Source organism: Megascapheus bottae, chromosome 23 (genome assembly GCF_031878675.1).
Source record: "Megascapheus bottae isolate mThoBot1 chromosome 23, mThoBot2.hap1, whole genome shotgun sequence".
NCBI classification, from domain to species: Eukaryota; Metazoa; Chordata; class Mammalia; order Rodentia; family Geomyidae; genus Megascapheus; species Megascapheus bottae.
Genome location: NC_143531.1, coordinates 9,920,519 through 9,940,217, shown reverse-complemented (window position 1 = coordinate 9,940,217; position 19,699 = coordinate 9,920,519). Strand labels below are relative to the sequence as shown.

The following is a 19,699-nucleotide window of genomic DNA, read 5'->3' as shown; positions in this document are numbered from 1 at the left end:
TGGAAAAAAATGAGGATAAGAGAAATATTCTAGACTCTGAGCATCAAATTATATTTATAGCCTACACTTTTTATAATGGCATGTATTATACTGTATGCAACAGTAACCCAGGCCCCGAGTTCCAGCCCTTGGCCCGGCTCGCCACCCCCCCCCCAACCCCCCGCCTCCGGGTGGATGGGATGATTGGTCTGATCCCGTCCCAGGCTCGGGGCCTCACCCAGGCGCTCTCTACCGCCATCCCGGTTCCTGGACCGCCGCGGTAAGTGGCCGCGGGTTCCCGGGGTCCGAGTGAGGCCCGGCGGCCGGGCCAGCGCGCTGGGCCCCAGGGCGGAGGCGGGGATTCCGGCGCGGGCCCGCGACCCGGCCGGCCGCCCGGGGGTCGCCGCCGCCTGGCTCCCGCCGGCAGGGGGCGCTGCGGGGCGGCGGCGCGCGGCCGCGCGTGCGGGGAGCAGCCCCGGGCCGGGGTCCCGCGCACGGGAGGCGGGCGGGACGGGATCTCCGGTGGCCGCCGCGGAAGCACCGAGCCTGAAGCCCGGGCGGCTCCCCGGGTGACGCGGACGCGTTCCTTCCCCTTCCTCCGGCCGCCGGGCCCCGCCCTCCTTCCCTCCCTTCCTCCGCCCACCTCCCCGGGCCGAGCCGCCGCTGCTGCTGCCGCCGCCGCCGCCGCCACTGCCGCCCGCGACGCCGTCATGTCGGCCCCTGCCGGGTCCCCTCACCCGGCCGCCAGCGCTCGCATCCCGCCCAAGTTCGCAGGAGCCGCCGCCTCCGGAGCCGCCACGCCCGCGGGCGCGGGCCCGGCGCCGCCGCAGCAGAACGGTGAGGCGGGCTGGGGCCGGGCGCGGCGCGGGGCCTAGTGCGGGCCGGGCGGCCTGCGCGGCGGTCGGGGCCGGGGCCGGGGTCGGGATCCGGGATCCGGGCCGGGAGGGGCGTCGCGGCCCGCGGCCGAGGTGGGGTCGCGGTACGGGGGCCGCGAGGGGCCGCGCGGGGCGCGGATGGCGTGAGGGGGCCGGGCGGGGAGCCTGAGGAGGGGCGCCCGGGCGTGGGAAAGCCGGCTCCGGGCTAGTTGTAACAGGGAGAGGGACCCCGGTCCCCCAAAACCTGTGACCGGCGCCGTAGGAAACAGGAGCCCACGTGGGGCCGGAGCGTGACGTCCGTCCCCGGCGCGGGCCGGCGAGTTGCCCGGAGCGACCCCAGGGCTGGGCGGGAAGCCGGGCCGCAGCCACGCGTGCATGTGCGGTCTCGGGGCCCCGCAGGGCGGACGGTGCCCTCCAGCCTTCCTAGGTCTCATCAGGAGAAATCGTTTCTTTCATTTCTTTATTTTATTTTATTATTTTTTTTCCTTTTGAGGCCCAGCGAGCACGCTGCCTGCCTGGGAGGAGAAGTTAAAGTTTGCACTCGAGTGTTTCCCCCTCCACCCCCGCCCCTAGGGGAGACAAAGAGGTGTAAATACGTAGCCCTGACCCAGCCCAGCCCTCTCCAGGTCTGGCCTTGCAGCTCTGCGGGTCTTCCGGCCCCCACGGTGTGGAGTTTGCTTGGCAGTGGGTTTATTTTATTTTATTTTTTTTGAAAAGGGAGCCAGCCAGCCAGGTGTCAAACGCATCCAGGCCAACACCTTGAGATGAGGGGGTGTTATTCCTGCCCCCCCCTCCCTCACCCCGCTTTTCTAGTTCCACTTTCAGAAAGAGAAAATTGTGCCAGAGTTGTTGGCTGGCTGGCTGGCTGGCTGTCCTGTTGGGAGGCAAGGCCTTCTTAGGCCGTCTGTGTTTTGAAAGGGGGGAGCAGGTAGGTTGTCAAACGTGTCTGAGTGAACACGAACGCAGGATATGCTCTCCCTTCCCCCCTCTCGCCTTTGTCTAGATCCACTTTGAGAAATTTAAAAACAACATTGATCACAGTTGATGGTTAGCCTGTTGGGAGGCCATGGGCCACTGAGAATGAAAACCGATTTCATCCTAATATTCTGTGCAGGAGTGTCAGCTGAATATTAGGGTGAAATCGGTTGCCCGTGGGGATGGGGGCAGGGGGAGGCCTCTTTAACGACTTGATGGTACCCTCGAATGAAAACCTTCAAAAGTAATGAACTGGATATGGAAGGCACTTTTTTTGTTGTTGTTGTTCCGTGGTGGTAAGCAACCAAAACTACTCCCCAAATGATTGACCTATTTTTATCGGATTTGAATTTATCATTCAGCCTGTCTTATCTAATTTGTTAATCAAAACTTGGTAGATGCTAGTCTGATTGACCAAGCTACTCCTCAGTTTTACAACTGGTGTTTTCCAAACGTGAAATTCCTCATGCATGCAGAAAATTAGAGGTGGAGATATATATATATATTCCTTTGTCAACATTATATTCTTTATTTCCAAGAGTCCTACAATAAAGGGATTTGAGTGTGAACAGTGTCACATATATAAGTAAAAATATGAGCAGTTTTCATTCTTGTAACTTCAATAGAAATTCTTGGTTACATTTTGTTTTTACAAATCCTTGTGCGAGGACTGGAGATGATAACTGAGAAATAAGGTAGGTTTTTTAGGACATCTATGATTGACAGTGATTCAGGGCTTGTGTCTTCTTTTGATTTTCTCAGTATGCATTATCATCTGGATGAACTATGTATTTTTTTGCCAGTCCTGGGGCTTGAATTCTGGGCATTGAGCTTCTTTTTGCTCAAGGCTAGTACTCTATCACTTGAGTCAAAGCAACACTTCCAGTTTTTTTTCTGAGTGGTTTATTGGAGGTAAGAGACTTACAGACTTTTCTGCTCTGGCTGGCTTTGAACCACAATCCTCAGATTTCAGCCTCCTGAGTAGCTAGAATTACTTGGATGAACAATTTTTTTTTTTTAAGTGGCAAATGTTTATTTGAGCCTTATAAATGTTGTGGATTCTCAGAGATGCCAGGATGTTTACTCAGCCAAATAGGATGTTAAATTTGTAAGACTGAATCAGTATTTTGATGCCAAGCATAAATGATGCTTGATTTCTACTGTTTATAATCATTCCTTTTCTTTAAAGTTGCAGCAATCATTTCAGCATCTGTTGCTTGGCAACCAAGGTTAGGATTGTAGAGTAGCTAAAACCTTCTTTTAACCTGACCGATATTTTGGTGACATTGCATGTTGGCTCTGGCTAGCAGGAAGAGGGATTTGAGAGGTAGGAGTGGGAGGGAATGGCTGCCTGTAGGAAGAAGATATAGCATGAGCAAAAGTCTGGGAGTGTTTGTGCACTTTGAAATACTGGGCTCACCAAACTGAAAGCCAGGGTAGGAGTGGCAGAAAAGGGCATGGTGCTGGCAGCCCAGAGTGGTTACAGGGGGCTGGGATGCAGAAAGGCCTTAAAATGCCATGCTCAGGAATTTGGAAATAAAGAGCTAGGGTCACGTTTGCATTTGTGGAAGGGATTAGTTTAAGTAGAGAAGCAACAAGATTAAATCTATTTTTGTTCTATTTCCTAATTTCAGGGGAAAAAATCATAAAGATGAGGTCGTTATTTGGGTTTCTGATTTATTCTTTAATCTTCCATGAACCATTTTATATTTTTGCTATTTCTGGAATTCCAGACATGGAATAAGCCAAATAAGAATATAAAGCACCATGGAAGACAGAACATGAAATATATTTGGTTCCTGTGCTGAGTTCCTGTCATAGAGCTTCTGAAACTTACAGGATTTCCTGGATGACCGCAGTTGTCTTGTTATTTTATTTGTTGGACCATCTGGGTCACACCTGAGGAAGTGACTTAGGGTGGAGCCTAAGATTGCTTTGGTCACCAGAAAGAGTAAAATGTTAGAGGGTTAGGAAAGTTTGGTCTCTAGTGGACCCTGTGTGTGAGGAGCAGGGGGAGGGGGGGGAAGAGGAAGGCTGGGCCAGGTGAGAATTACAATCTAGAAACACTTGAACAGTAAGATTTGATGAGCTTCTTGGTTGCTGCACTGGGAGGTGCAGGCTGCCCCCTCCCTCTCCCTTTCCTAGTTTTGTGAATCTCCTCCACTGGAGAAGATTTGTATCCTATCTCATTCTATTTACCTATCTGTATTTGTTTAGCTGTTTTGTGGTATTTGGGATGGACCCACATTTCAGGAACGCCAGACAAGCATTCTACCTCTGAGCTATATCCAAAGCCCCTCCTCTGTATCCTTCATAATGCCTTTGATAGTGAACTGATGGAGGTGGGGGGGTCTCCTGGGACTCAGCCCTGTGCCTGCCTATGGGACCTGGCTCTCTCTACAGGGCAGTGGAGGGAGAGTTGAATCCCTTTGGAGGGTGTCCAGTTGGTCTCGCTGGATAACTCCATAAGCTGATCATCAAAGTCTTCTGAGATACTTTAGCACATTTTTGTTTGTTTGTTTGTTTGTTTGTTTTGGTGGGTCATGGGGCTTGAACTCAGCCTGGGTGCTGTCCCTGAGCTCTTCAGCTCAAGGCTACCACCCTACCCTTGAGCCAAGCCCCACTACAGTTTTCTAGAGGTTAATTAGAGATAAAAGTCTCAGGTCTTCTTGTCCCTGGCTGGCTTTGAACGTGATCTCAGCCTCCTGAGTAGCTAGGATTACAGGTGTGAGCCACCACGCCCACACAACACATTTTTGTTTTTGCTTTTGTTTTTAATTGTGAGTAGAGTCCTGAAAGAGAAGTCAGGGAAAAGCAAAGTGGATGTGGTTAAAAGAGGGGAGGTACATTTGGAACACAGTCTGTGAAACATGTAGGCTTTTTCAAATGAAGTCAGGGTCCAGAAAGGCTAAGTGGGCACATTGCTGTCTTCAGGGCTAGAATCCGTACTGGGCAGGTTTATAGATCTTCACTAAATATTTGTTAGCTGAAGTCTAACTGCACTTTTCCCTCTAATAAGTGCATAGGAGGCAGAAAACTTGAGTCTCTATCACTTTTACTGGTTTTCTAAGTTTAACTACTACTACTCTTCTCTGCTTAATGAAAATAGTTTTACTTCATTAAATATGTATGGTTGTTTCTATTAAACTTCATTGGAGTTATATTCCCACATTTCAGTTTCTCATTGAATACTGTATGAGATTATTTCTGTTTCCATGTAAATAATTAGTGGAATACTTTCCACTTTTTTCCCTCTGCCTATTGAGATTTCTTTTAAAGCTCAGTCATCAAACATACGAGGGTTGAGTGAATTAATATCCTGATAATTATGTAGCTCCAGAATTATTCTCAGTTGACTTGAACCTAAAATATTTTTTTCTTTTTCTTTTTTTTTTTTTTTGTAGTACTGAGGTTTGAACTGAGTTTGAAGGTTCAATTTGAAGCCATGTGCTTGCTAGGCCTATGCTGTACTACTTCAACCACTCCCTCAAGTATTTTTTAATCTGGGTTTTGTGGTTTTGCCCTAGACTGGCCTGAGTCTCTGCTTAATTCTGCCTGTGTAGCTGAGATACCAACATATTGGCCTTGCTGGGTGGATGGGGAATCTCTTCTGTGTTAAGACACCCGCTTATTGGTTGAGATTGGGTTTTTGATTTTTATCTCTAGGCTAGCCTCAAATCCTCCTATTGAATAACTGGGATTAAAGGTATGGGGCTCTGCCCTCAAGGCTTGAAAGGCATCTTTGTCTTTGTGTGTGTATACACATTAGTGTGCCTATTCTGGGGTTGGAACTCAGGGCCTACAGGCTATCCCTGAGCTTTTCTGCTCAAGGTTAGCATCACTTGAGCTACAAGTCCACTTCCTGCTTTTTGATGGGTAATTGTAGGGTTTCATGGACTTTCTTGCCTAAGCTGGCTTGAAACCATGGTCTTTAGATCTCAACCATAGTAGCTAGGATTACAGGCAAGAGCCACCAGAGCCTAATGAAAAGGGTCTTTTAAAAAGACTTTTTTTTTTTTTTTTTTTTTAACAGCCAAATGTTATAGCATACACAGAGATCAGAAGTTTAGAGAGCGACCATGGCTGTATAATGGGAACCTATATCAAGCAAAATAAAACAAAACCAAGAATGCCCAACATAGCATAGAAGATTTTTTTTAAAAAATCAGACTTAAGGGCCGGGAGTTTGGCCTAGTGGTAGAGTGCTTGCCTAGCATGCACGAAGACCCGGATTTGATTCCTCGGTACCACATGCATAGAAAAAAGCTGGAAGTGGTGCTGAGGCTCAAGTGGTAGAGCCTAGCCTTGAGAAAGTCCAAGGACAGCGCTCAGGCCCTGAGCTCAAGCCCAGGACTGGCAAAAAAAAAAAAAAAAAAAATCAGACTTAACAATATACTACTGTTTTTGGTTTTTTTTGTTGTTATTTTTTACTTCACTTTTACATGAACATTTTTGCATGAAAGTGTTTTCTTCCCGCCATACGTCCTTTCCAAGAAAGATGCTAATGGCAGTTTGATCAGTTTAATTGTCAGTAATGCAAGAGATGCGAGTATAGTTGTTAAAATTCATTATGAAAGGATCAGTAAGCACGCCATTTGCCCAGCGATGCAATCTGGTTCATCAGTTACAGGAAACCCTTCAACTTTGAGATCACATGCAAAATTTAAAGTGATGCTAGTCTCCCCAGTGTGTCTGAAATATGTTCCTCTTGACCAGTGTCTCAGGTTTCTGGTGTGTATTTATTTATCATCACTGCCCAGAAGCCTCGGGGTCTCTCACGGAGATATTACTATGGTATAATATAACTGAATGCAGTATTTTTTTCTATGCTGATTGATAGTTATCTCAAGGACCTTAACAAAGTATCCACTCTGCATATAAACAAGCAACTTTTATCCAGGTTTGTTGTTGTTGTTGTTTAGTCTATATTGCTTTATTTATTGGCAGTGTCTTTTCATCATTCCTCAGGTTTCTGGGCTTATAGTTGTAATAATTTTGTGAACTACAGTCATTGTCATTGGTAGTATTTTAGCTAACTTCCTCTTTTTTGTTCATGTGTAAGCCTTGAAATGTTAGATGCTGAAGACTTTGAAGTAGGACAGAGGTTGAGTCAGGCTTTGTGGCCTTAGCTCAAAGTAAAGCCTTTTCATAGAAAGCACTGTGGTGTTATTAGAGGGTGATGTCATGCATATTCTGCCCTGAGAAGCACTCTTTGCAATAGACTGAACAGACTCAGAATTTCCCAGAAGACATCACTGGAGAAAAAGATGCTCAAGGTGTTGTGCAGTAAAGTTCCTCCTCCACATCTCTGAACTTTGGCATAAAGATTCCTTCCTTGTAGAGTTGGTGAGATGGCTGCATTAATTGAAGTGCTGTTTGGTTCTTAGCAGTGGAAGTTGCCTCAATTCCACTTCTTCGGGAACACCTCAGAAAGACAGGGAAGATAAGGTTTTCCTCACTGTACTTCCGAAAGCATGCACAGTAGGTACTCATTTAAATAAGTGGCCTTGGCTTCGTATTTCATTATTGTTTTGGGAGACTTGTCACTAGAAGGAATTTACCCTCTTCCTGTCTTTTAAGGTTCACTCACTATTTTCATCTTTAATTTTCTAACACTTTCCAGACCTCTTTCTCACAAATCCGTTCTTGTAAGGTTTCCACTAACAGGCCATTTACCTTAACCAGCTAGCTTGCAGCAAGGTGGGTTAGGTTGCTTTGGAATATTTGAAGATGGTATGTCAAAAGGCACTTGTAATAGGATCTGGAAAAACATGAGGAAATAGAGAGGTGGAGTAGTAAAACATGTCTAGCCAGTGGCCAGTTCACGAGGTGTGTGTGATGGGAAGAGGTGAAGTGGAGCATCAACTCTGTCTAAAATAGTGAACGAAATCTGAGTACTCAGATAAGAATGTGTGGATCAAAGGCAAGGAACCCAAAAATATATGGGAGAAAGAGCAATGGAACAATAGTATTTGAGGATATGTTGCGCTGCTCTTAGAGGTTCTTGGAAATTAGGCTAGGTTTGAACTTCATTTGCATGAAAGAAAAGCCACTGGAGACTGTGTGGTAGGAAGTGTTACCAAGCACTTTAGTTCAAGTGTCATGAATTGGAGGGTAGTGAAAGTGGAACAAAAGGAAGTCAGAGCATTTTGAAGTTTACCAAGCCAAGTCATATTTAATATGTCCTAAGAAAACTCATGTACAGCCAGGCACCAGTGGCACACACTTGTCATCTTAGCTGCTCAAGAGGCTGGCATCAGGATGATGGGCAGGAGAGTTTTCAAGACTCCAGCTCCAGAGTAGCTCAACTGGTAGATTGCCCACTGAGCAACCAGGTCCAAGAGTCTTGCACCCAGAGTTCAAACCCGTGTGAAAACCAAAACCCTGTCAAAAACCAAACTGGCAAAGAAGACTGCCTTCTTTTGTTCCTGGAAGTGTGGTTCGGGCGGTAGAGGCCTGCCTAACAAATGTGAGGCCCTGGCTCAAACACCGGTACTGCCAAAGACAAATGTAAAGAAGAGTGGGTAGAACTGTGATTCTTAGCCTTTTCATACATTTTCAGCAGCATTCTGGAAAAAAAAAAATCTTTGAACATGTACATACATACAAAAACCAAGTTTCAGGATGGCACTTGCTTGATCCCCTTCTGAAACCTTTAAAAGGCAAAGTAATGTTATTATTCTGCCCTGTCAGCCTCCTTTGGAGCCCCCTGAGGCAGGTATAGCTCTTACTTGCTTGTGTGTGTGTGTGGGGGGGCAGTTGTGAATCTTCCACCTGCTCAGTATTCTGTTTGTCTTCATACTAGAATCATGCACCTTGAGTTGAAGCAAGTGTAAGCTTTACTGATCAGTCTTTGGCAACGGATGTGAAGGACTTAAGAGAGTGATCTAGTGTGCTAACACACACCTGTTGAAAGTCATCTTGTGAAGGAGCTAGCTGTGACGCAGGACAGATAGTCACAGTTCCCCAGAGGAAGAGCTTTTGCAGTGTTCTTTTTTTTTTCTCTTCACTGATTGCCACATGTTGGAAGCTCAGAACAACATAGACTTAATTGTACAGCACAAGGCCAGGTAGGCTAAAACCAATATTTCTCCACAAAACTACTTTCCTTTCTGGTGGATCTAGAGATGCATTTTCTCTGCTTTTTTTTTTTTTTTTTTTTTTTGCCAGTCTTGGGGTTAAGCTCAGGGCTTGAGCATTGTCCTTGGATTTTTCTCAAGGCTAGAACTCTACCACTTGAGCCTCAGCACCACTTCTGGCTTTTTTCTAAGTATGTGGTACCAAGGAATCGAACCTGGGTCTTCGTGTATGCTAGGCAAGCACTCTACCACTAGGCCAAACTCACGGTCCTTTCTCTGCCTTTTTCAGTTTGTAGACTTCTCTACATTCCTTGACTCATGGCCTACTTTCTCTATGTTCAAAGCCAGCAGCATTGCATCTCTGAAATTCTTATATAGTCACACCACCCACTGGTTCTCCTGTGCCTCCCTTTTCTGCTTTTAAGGAATCTGATCATTAAATTGGGACCACCTAGTTAATCAGAGCTACACTGTTTAGTAAAGTTCATCTGGTTTATTTCCCTTTGCCATGTGACTTAACATATTCACAGGTTCTAGATATTAGGTTATAGACATGTTCTTTTTTCTTTTTCTTTTTCTTTGCCAGTCCCGAGGCTTGAATTCAGGGCCTGGGCACTGTCCTTAGACATTTTTTGCTCAAGGCTAGCACTCTGCCACTTGAGCCACAGCACCACTTCCAGGTTTTTCTGTGTATGTAGTTCCGGGGAATCGAATCAGGGGAATCGAGCATGCTACCACTAGGCTACACTCCAGGCTGGATGTAAACATTTTCTTATTAATCATGTTAAAGAATTTGAAGGGCTGGGGATGTGGCTTAGTGGTAGAGTGCTTACCAAGCATGCATAAAGCCCTGGATTCGATTCCTCAGTACTATGTAAACAGAAAATGCCAGGAGTGGTGCTATAGCTCCAGTGGTAGAATGGTGGCCTTAAGTGAAAGAGGCTCAGGGACAGTGCCCAGGACTGGTGCAAAACAGAAAAAAAAGAATTTGGAATTTTTTTTAATGGTAAGAGAAACCATTGGAAAGCTTTATACAAGGAAGGGAATGATCAGATTTGCTTTTCAGGAAAATCACTGCTTATATTTGGCATAGACATTGTCCAAAAAAAATATGTCATATAATCAATTTAATAGGTCATTCCCAACAATTTTTTCCCATAAATGCTTTTAAAAAAAACCTTTTCAGTTTAGATGGAAGTGTTTCAAAAATAGTATCAAATGGATAATACCTTTCCCTCAGCATTAATATTAAAAGCTTAGTGCATTAATCAAAACCAGAAAATTAAAATTGGTAAAAATACAATTATGCTACAGATGAACTATTTCTTTCTTGGTTTTTTTTGGGGGGGGGTCTGTCAAGGGACTTGAACTCTGGGCCTAGGTGCTCTCCTTGAGTTCTTCAGCCCAAGGCTCCTGCCCTACCCACTGAACCACAGTGCCACTTCCAGTTTTCTGGGTGGTTAATTGAAGATAAGAGTCTCACAGATGGAACTGAGATACTCACACGTCAGCCTCCTCAGTAGGGTTATAGGCGAGAGCCAGTGAGCCACTGCACCTGGCTTCAGATAAATCTCTTTCTTAAATTGCATTTCATCAGTTTTTCTACTGATGTCTTTTTCTGTTATGGGATCTAGTTCAGGATGTCATGTTACTTTTAGTTATGTTGTTTCTTGTTCTTATTCTGTGACAACTTAGTTTTGTTGTTGTTTTTTGACCTAGACAAGTGAAGACTACTTGGTAGGTTTTTTTTTTTTTTTTTTCATTTTGGATTTCTGGTGCTTTTTCATGTTTAGATTGGAAATAGCAATTTTTAGGAAGAATATATAGGTAAAATACCCACATTGTTGCATCATATCAGGGATTACATGATATTAGTTGTTGTTTTATTACTGGTCATGTTAACCTAAGGTTAATTAAGTGAATCTTAGTTCAGGCTGCTGTAACAAAAACAAAAAACAAAACAACAATAGAAAACCCATACACAGGATAGTTAAGCAACAGGTATCTGGAGCTTGGAAGTCTGAGGTGAGGAGAAGCCTTCTTTTTACCTTGTTGCTGTGTGCTCACTTGGCCTTTCCTCGGTATGTGTGCACAGAAAGATCTTTGTCTTGTAAAGCCATTAACTCCATCGTGATACTCATGTCCTAACCTTTACCTCCAAGGGCTTTTACCTCTAATATCAAATCGAGGGCTGGGCTTCACCCAAGAATTAAAGTAGGGGGCATGGAGAGAGATAGCTATAAACATACAGTCCAAATTCCTCCGCAATGAAGGTGTTTTTTCCTTTTACTAGAGTGACTTACTTAACTCCAGTATAGCTTCAGAAGAAGAGGAATTAGGCTCTAGCTCTTAGAATGGGATATATTAAATGCTGTTTGTTCACATGTTAAAATCATCACAGTAATTAATAACTATTCTTGGAAAAATAGATGTTATCCTGTCCTACTTCTTAAAATCTCACTCATTTTACCATTTCCCAGTGACACTTGCAGCAGATATGACTATGGAATTCTAATGGTGAACTTCCTCTAAATTTTTGGAATTTTTTTCAAAGGAACACTTTGACTATTAATTCCTTTTTAAAATGTAGTCAGTTATTTATGTTATAAACTAAAAAGATTTTTTTCTTTGAAATCTAATTGGATTATGTTTATTCTTTTTTTGTCCAAATTATTTCAACTTTGACCACTGAGAGCTTTCTTAGATTAGCTTCTGCATCTGTTTTCGCCATCCTTTTAATTTTTTATGATTATATAATTCTGAAATAAGAGGAGCTTTATCTCCTTTCCAATCTGTGGCTTTTTTTTTCTCTTTTCTTGGTGGAGTAAATATTATGTTGAATAGGAGTGGAGAAAGAGGGCATCTTCATCTTCTTTAGATTTAGGAAGCATTCTCTCTTTTACTGTTAAGGATGACATTTGCTGTAGGATTTAATAGTTATTCTATATTGTGTTAAGATCATTTCCTTCTAGGGGATGTAGCAAGTGCTTACCTAGCATGGCCAATTCCTTTGTTTGATATTGAGCATCACAAAAAGAAAAAGGGAAAAAAAAAGTTTCTTTTAGTCTTAGTTTATTAGGATGCTTTTAAAATTATTACTATTGGGGCGAGGGTTGTGGCCTAATGGTATAGCGCTTGCCTAGCATGCTGGGTTCGATTCTGCAATACCGTAGATCCAGAAAAAGCCAGAAGTGGTGCTGTGGCTCAAGTGGTAGAGCTCTGACCTTGAGAAAGCCCAAGGACAGTGCTCAGGCCCTGAGTTGAAGCCCCAGGACTGGCAAAAAAAATAAAAATAAAAAATGATTACTATTGGATAGTAGCATCTACCTAATGTATTCTAGAAGATATTGATGTAATTATGTGGCTTAGATGTATTCCTAGAATTACATGTGGTGCATTCCAAAGTTGAAATGTCTGTGCATTTCTAGTATGAACAAGTTTTCTAATAGTGTTTTTTGGTTTTTGTTTACCCTGCTGCATTCTACTTGCTGATATTTTTGTTCAAAAAAAGCTTGCTCTGCTAATAAGTACTTTTCCTCACAATACTTAAGCATGTAATACAAGTGCTTCATGAGTTTACCTATTTTCATTATAAACTATTAGAAAACTTCATTCCAGGGTTGAGATTTAATTTTTTAAAAAAGCTAATAAATTGGGCTGGGAGTTTGGCCTAGTGGTAGAGTGCTTGCCTAGAATGCACGAAGACCCGGGTCGATTCCTTGGTACCACATACTTAGAAAAAGCCAGAAGTGGTGCTGAGGCTCAAGTGGTAGAGTTCTAGCCTTGAGAAAAATCCAAGGATAGTGCTCAGGCCCTGAGCTTAAGCCCAAGACTGGCAAAAAAAAAAAAAAAGCTAATAAATTTTACTCTAGAATGTAAGACATTTGTAAGTGACAGTGGCATTTATTCCCTGTGATTGCATGTGGTAAAGAATATAATAAATACAGTGTTGCTTGGTACCACTGCTTTTGTTTATAGCACAGGTATAGCATTTCCTTTCATATCCTTAGTACAAGTGTCAACATATCTGTCTATCATGAAGGTAGTTTTTAACTCTCCTGCCTCTAGCTAACACCTAAGTGCTGAGTTGGTAGGTATATGTCACCATGTCCCATATTATATTTACATTTTAAAGTACAAACCTTTAAACTTCTAGTTGTACTGACAGGTGACTTACTAAGATTCATCATAGAAATTAACTTTAATTTTCAATTTATCTTCTGATTCAGTAAATAATGTTACCGCCATTGAAATACTGTGTAGATTTTTCAAGTGAAGCTTTATATATCCCAACACAAAAGGATACCCAGTAGTAGAAGCAAATTGTAGCACTTTGTCATGGTCCTGTTTGTATTTTTTTTTCAATGTAATATTACATGTACACTAAGATAGACTACCGAGTTTGTGAGCAAACTCAATCCTGTGATAGTTGGTAGGCCTGTTTTATCTTGTTGGCCAGAAAATTCCTTTGCTCATGACATAGCCTTCTTCTAAAGCTGTTCATAATGTTCCTTGTTCCTTCCAAACTGAGTGGTCTTGAGAGAAAGAGCCAAAACTGAAGGCTAGGCAAATCTTTGAAGTAACATGTCTGCTCTTAGTCACACAGGCCATCCTGGTCTGTGAGGAAGAGATACTCATGTGTCTGACCATGGGTTCCTTGGGGACCAACTTGAAGGCTAGTCAATAGTAGGTCTATCTTTTGTAATAAGTTGAGGTTATGAAGAAGGAAGTTTGAATTTGGTCCACATTTGGATAGGAACTGCTTCGTAAATTTGTTTATCCATACCTGTAAATACTTGCTTTTTTGTTCTTTCAGGTCCAGCACAGAGTCAAATGCAGGTTCCCTCTGGGTATGGATTGCATCATCAGAACTATCTTGCCCCCTCAGGTCATTACTCTCAAGGACCTGGAAAAATGACCTCAATGCCATTGGATAACCAGCGTGATGATTACTACCCTGGTCTGTATACAGTACCAACACAAAACGTGGTGACTCCAAGCACAGCCAGCCAGCCAGGAGCACAGCAGGTGTATGGCAGGGCCCCTCCTGCCCCACACGTCATGGGATCTACTCCAGGATCTTTCCAAGGTGCTGCATCATCAGCATCCCACGTGCACACGAGTGCCTCCCAGTTGTACTCCTCCTTTGTGAATCATTACAATAGCCCAGCCATGTACTCCGCCAACTCGTCTGTTGCTTCTCAGGGATTTCCCTCTACTTGTGGTCATTATACTATGGCAACTGTTTCTAATGCTGTGTATCCTAGTGTTTCATATCCTTCTCTGCCTACTGGTGATCCATATGGGCAAATGTTTACCTCACAGAATGCTCCAGCTGTCAGGCCAGTTACAGATAGTTCATTTCCTGGCCAAAATCCAGCTCTCAGTCATCCATCACCACTGCCCCCTCCACAACAGCACCATTCTCCACAACAGCTCCCTCAGCAGCAAAATCTCCCTCGATATAATACCCTACCACGGGCAGCGCCAGGCCTTCCTTCGACCCACGACAGTCTCGTCCAAAACCACATGGGATCTCTGGCAACACCCAGCAACAACCCTACAAATACTGGTAGGTTGCCAAAACATGGTTGAAAATCAGAGTGAAAATTAACTCACCACAGCAGTGTATTTGCTGTTTGTTTGTTTTTTTTTTTTAATTGGGATATTTTATGGCATACCTCTGAACTCTCCTCCCTCCCCCCCTCACAATTATCCACCTAACCATGTGCCCTGTGTAGCCTAGTTTCCTTGTCATGATGAGGTTCTTAGGAATGCTGATGTATTTTATGCCTCTGCTATAGTTGGTGTTAATGTGATTGGGTATTGGGCTAACTGGAGGGGTCCATTTGAGGGAAATGCCTGGATGGTACGTTCTTTTTCATTCTAGGTCAGCTTGATCCATCTGGTACCCCAGGAAAGTAATGACTTAGAACATTACAATGGCTTCTCTAGGATGCCTCCTACATAGAAAAACTTTTATCGTTCTCAAATTGGCAACTTAGGATGCAGGATATAGAAGATGGTAATAAAGTACATAAAGGATGCCATTGTGGTTAGTCTTTCTGACCTTCCTAAACCCAAGGTGGAGTTAAATGACTTAATTTTAAAAGTATAGAATTATGTAAAGTATTTACATTTGTGTTATATATGTATATATATAGTGTGTGTGTGTGTGTGTGTGTGTATGTGTGTGTGTGCTGGTTCTGGTCCAGGTCCTTGAACTCAGGGTTTGGGTGCTATTCCTGTGCTTTTATACTCAAGGATACACTCTACCACTTAGCCACAGCTCTACTTCCAGCTTTTTGGTGGTTAATAAGAGATGAGTCTCATGGACTTTAGGTTGGCTTTGAACCTTGGTCCTCAGATCTCAGCCTCCTCAGTAGCTAAGATTACAGACATGAGTAACTGGCATCCAGCAGGGATTCCTTTTTTTTTTTTTTTTTTTTGCCAGTCCTGGGCTTGAGCTCAGGGCCTAAGTGCTGTTTTTGGACTTTCTCAAGGCTAGAGCTCTACCACTTGAGCCTCAGCACCACTTCCAGCTTTTTTCTATGTATGTGGTACTGAGGAATTGAACCTCGGACTTTGTGCATGCTAGACAAGCACTCTACCACTAGGCCAAACTTCTGGGCCAGGGTTTACTTTTATAGAAATAATGTAATCTTTTGAGAGGTTATTCAGATACCTAATCCTCATATATGTCATATGTAAGGAAATGAATTCTACATAACTTACAAGAAACTAAGAAGCTACTAGGAGTTACGTAAAGAATTATCTTAAAGTAAAAACAGACAAAAGACTTTTTTTTTTTTTTTTTTGCCATTCCTGGGCTTGAGCTCAGGGCTTGAGCACTGTCCTTGGACTTTCTCAAGGCTAGAGCTCTACCACTTGAACCTCAGCAGACTTCCAGCTTTTTTCTATGTATGTGGTACCAAGGAATCGAACCCGGGTCTTCATGCGTGCTAGGCAAGCACTCTACCACTAGGCCAAACTGGCCCAAGACCTATTCTTGAATTATGATTTCTGTCTCTAAATATACCATAAACTAAACAGCAGTTTGGCAATTCATTATGTACTGTGCCAGGTGTTATATATTGTTTCTCTGTCATATTCCTTTTGGGAAAGACCAATCTCCTTTTGATGGGCATACTTCTCTGGTTCTTCCCGTTGCTGTATCTGCCTTCATCCAGCAAATACTGGCAGGCCTACTTTGTGCTGAGGTTTTGTAGTGTTGAGAGATGAATAGTAAGAGGCTTGACTCTTATTCACAGAGGCCCTGCAGCCCACCTCTCTAGAGGCAGATATCCACACAAACCAGTATTTGTCATGAAGCAAGGATCTGTAGTGCTTAGAAAGCTTAACTCAGGTGCATTTGGCTGGTTAGTCCTGGAGCTTAGGGCAGTTTTGTCTGAGGTGACAGTTTGGCTACAAGATGGAAGATGAATTCTTTGTGTATAAAAGAAATTTAGGTAAATTAATTATTTAAATTCAGAAGGGCAGAACTTGAGAGAAAATGTGCAGAAGGGAGTTAGGATGGATTTCTTAACACATGGCACTAGTCATGAAGGGTACACATGATAAACTTTAGTAATTTCTTTAAAAAACAATAAATTTTTCATAGTACAAAGATATATGACTATGGAATCCTCCCTTTTATCTAATGTAAGCCAGTAAGCAAGTTTTTCATAATTTGAAGACAACTTAAAATGAAAGGACATTTGATATTTGAAATGCTTATTCCTGTATTTTTCTTATTTGGTAGTGTTTTCCTATTAATTTGTTTTTTTTGTGTGTGTGTTATGGAAAATTGCATTCTTTTTTCTTGGTTTTTATTTTTTTATTTTATAAATTCTTTTTTCTCCATTTCTCAGCTTTTCTTTTTTGAGAAGGAGTTTCATGGACTTTTCACCAGTCTGGCCTTGCACTGTGATCCTCTGGATCTCAGCCTCTTAAATAGCCAAGATTATAGTTTTAAGCTGCCATACCTGGCTTCAGATTGATAGAAAGTTTGAAAGTTTGATGATACTAAAGCATCCTGAGATATGAAATACCCCAAATACTTCTCAATATGATCATATTTAAATGCTTCTCAATATTGTGGGGAAGAAAAAATCCTTTCAAAACGTTGTACATGAATCAGTCAGGATCTTACAAAAGGCAGGTCTGATTCACCAAGTCTGGTAGGCCTGGCTGAAGAGCATGCATGTCTAATGGAGTGTTCACACGAGGTGCTGCCAGCTGTGGACTACACTGAACCAGGACACCCAAGGGAGCACCATTTGCTATTTTGCATGTGTGACTCTGTAGCAGATGATAACATTTGTTTGAGGCCAAGTAGACTGACTGTAATCTCTCTCTGGACCAAAGGCCTCATTTCCTGCAGCTTGCCCCCAGGGTTAGAGGATTCTATATTCTGGCTACATGTCTCCACTTAACCTTCAGCACACCCTTTGTGAAGCTGCCATAGGGAAACTCACCTGGGAGGGGTTCACAAATAGGGCAATGAAAATCTTCCTGAAGTGGCAATCATGTTATTTACACTACTTGCCCCCTTCTTATCCCATCTACTTTATTTGTTCACTGTGCAGAAGTGCAGTGTTGCAAATGGTGTTCCCTTATAGTCCTTGAACCTGGGCTTGTTTACATACATACGTACATATATACATACATTACCTATATGGTGTATGTGTGTGTTCATGTGTGCATATACCCATAAGATAGTGTCTGTTTATATTGCATGGTTCCTATTGATCACTGCTCTTTTACCATAAACTTTTCTAACATCTCTTTATAGGATAGTCTGCTAATTTGAGGTATCTCAGAGGCTACTTGACTCAGATAGATGTATTTTATTTGAGACATCCAACCTAGTGTTCTGGTGAAGCCCTTAGTTTTTGAAATTAGAAATCTGAAATCTGAATAAGGAATCTAAAACCAGTGCATGACAAGTAGCAGCTAACCATGGTTTTTTTTTTTTTTAAAATGCAGCTGATACTTAAAATATTTTTGTAATTCAGAAATCACATTGCTACAGTCAAGTAACTTCATTCATCTTCTTACCTGATGTACCATTGCATCATACAACAGCTAATAGAAATGGTTATTGTGTTCATTTTGTTTCATGAGGTGAGGAAGTTTTTGAAATACAGTTTATGAGAAACTGTCACTAAAAATTGAAACATGGGTATGACTAAGCTGTAGGTCTCACTCCATCCTAGCAACCATGTGGTCCTGAGTTAGCCTCCCATGCCACCCCCAAAATGAAAGGTAGGTGTGAGTATGCTACTCAAGTAGAATAAGAGCAAGGCTTTGAGTTCAGCTTGAAGTAGCACCAAACTCCCCCAAACATACACAAACAGACAGATAACATGGAGAATTATCTTTAGGTTTTTTGGAAAATAATTTCTTTAGAAAAACTGTCACTAAAAATTGAAACATGGGCTAGGGGCATGACTAAGCTGTAGGTCTCACTCCATTCTAGCAAGCATGTGGCCCTCCCATGCCACCCCCAAAATGAAAGGTAGGTGTGAGTATGCTACTCAAGTAGAATAAGAGCAAGGCTTTGAGTTCAGCTCGAAGTAGCACCCAACTCCCCCAAACATACACAGACAGACAGATAACATGGAGAATCATCTTTAGGTTTTTTTGGAAAATAATTTCTTTAGACTTCCTTTTTTTTGGTTGCTGTCGGCTATATGACTTGAACTCAGGGCCTGGATGCAGTCTCTGAGCTCTTTTACTCAAGACTAGTGCTATGCCACTTCCAGTTTTTGAGTGGTTAGTTGAAGATGAGTCTCATGGGGACTTTTCTGCCCTGGCTGGCTTCAAACCTCAAATCTTAGCCTCCTGAGTAGCTAGGATTATAGATGTAAGCCACCAGCACCCAGCTTCATTACCTTTTTTTTTTTTTCTAGATAAAACATGTGCATGTAATACTACTGGAGTTTTCTATAGTTTCTAATAAGTTGCATTTTGTTAAAAAGCCTGTTTTAATATACTTCTCCTTTGTTGCTGTGGATGAATAGTCTTGCCTTCAGTTGCAGATTCTCTGTCTGGTCCTGGTATGCCTCCCAAGTCTGGCTCAGTGATACCCACTGTTCTGCCAGGAGCCCCATCAAGAATGCCTCCTGCTGCGAAGCACCCAGCTGAGCCCATATCTTCCGTCACACAGCCCTCAGAGCTGTTCCAGCAGAAAGGTATTTGAAAATTTGTTTGACACACACATAACATACACATGCGGATTTGAAAAAGTCCCAGTTTGTAACCATTATCTACAGAAAAAGTGAAAAAGTAATTTATGATCTCAATTGAGCTGAGACTGTTCCCTTATGATTATTTTATATAATTACAATTGTAGCTCATATACAGTTTTGTATTTTGCTTTTACATTTATTAAACTATACATTTTTATGTATGTATAGTCTTTTTAAGCCATTTTTCATGACTAAAAATCATTTTTGCTGATGTATTATGATTTAGTGATCCATCCCTTTATTATGAGCCATTTATTTCTTTTTTGTTGTTAATATTGAAGGTTATTAAAATTGTTTGTAGGGGTAAAGCAGCCAAGAGCTCCTAATTATGTTGTTGGATGCTTTTTGTGCTTCTCATTATTGTTAGTGAAAAACTTTGAGGAGTGAAAATGAAATTATAACCCATGCTTGTACATAGTTGGCAGACCACAGTTAACTTGTGCAGTACTCTCAAGGAAGTAGCCAGTGATTAAAATGTGTTGTTTTGTGTCTGTTTCTCTACATGGTTTTTCAGAAATTTTCTTGGTTATTTTCTGTC

The 19,699-nt window shown here is 42.5% G+C and overlaps 1 protein-coding gene across 5 annotated transcripts in view; it reads left to right on the top strand.

The window, feature by feature from the left end:
• The first annotated feature begins 665 nt into the window (after positions 1-665).
• Positions 666-19,699, top strand: part of Sec24b (SEC24 homolog B, COPII component) — a 67,610-nt gene continuing 48,576 nt past the window's right edge. For 4 of the 5 annotated variants that reach the window (XM_090356699.1, XM_090356697.1, XM_090356698.1 and 1 more), the window contains exons 1-3: positions 666-816; positions 13,725-14,480; positions 18,946-19,104. In XM_090356699.1, the coding sequence (XP_090212825.1) occupies positions 690-816; positions 13,725-14,480; positions 18,946-19,104 (1,042 nt within the window). In that variant the 5' untranslated portion in view covers positions 666-689. Of the gene's footprint in view, positions 817-1,715; positions 1,783-13,724; positions 14,481-18,945; positions 19,105-19,699 lie in introns of those variants that run through there. The other variant, XM_090356700.1, reaches the window with a different exon arrangement.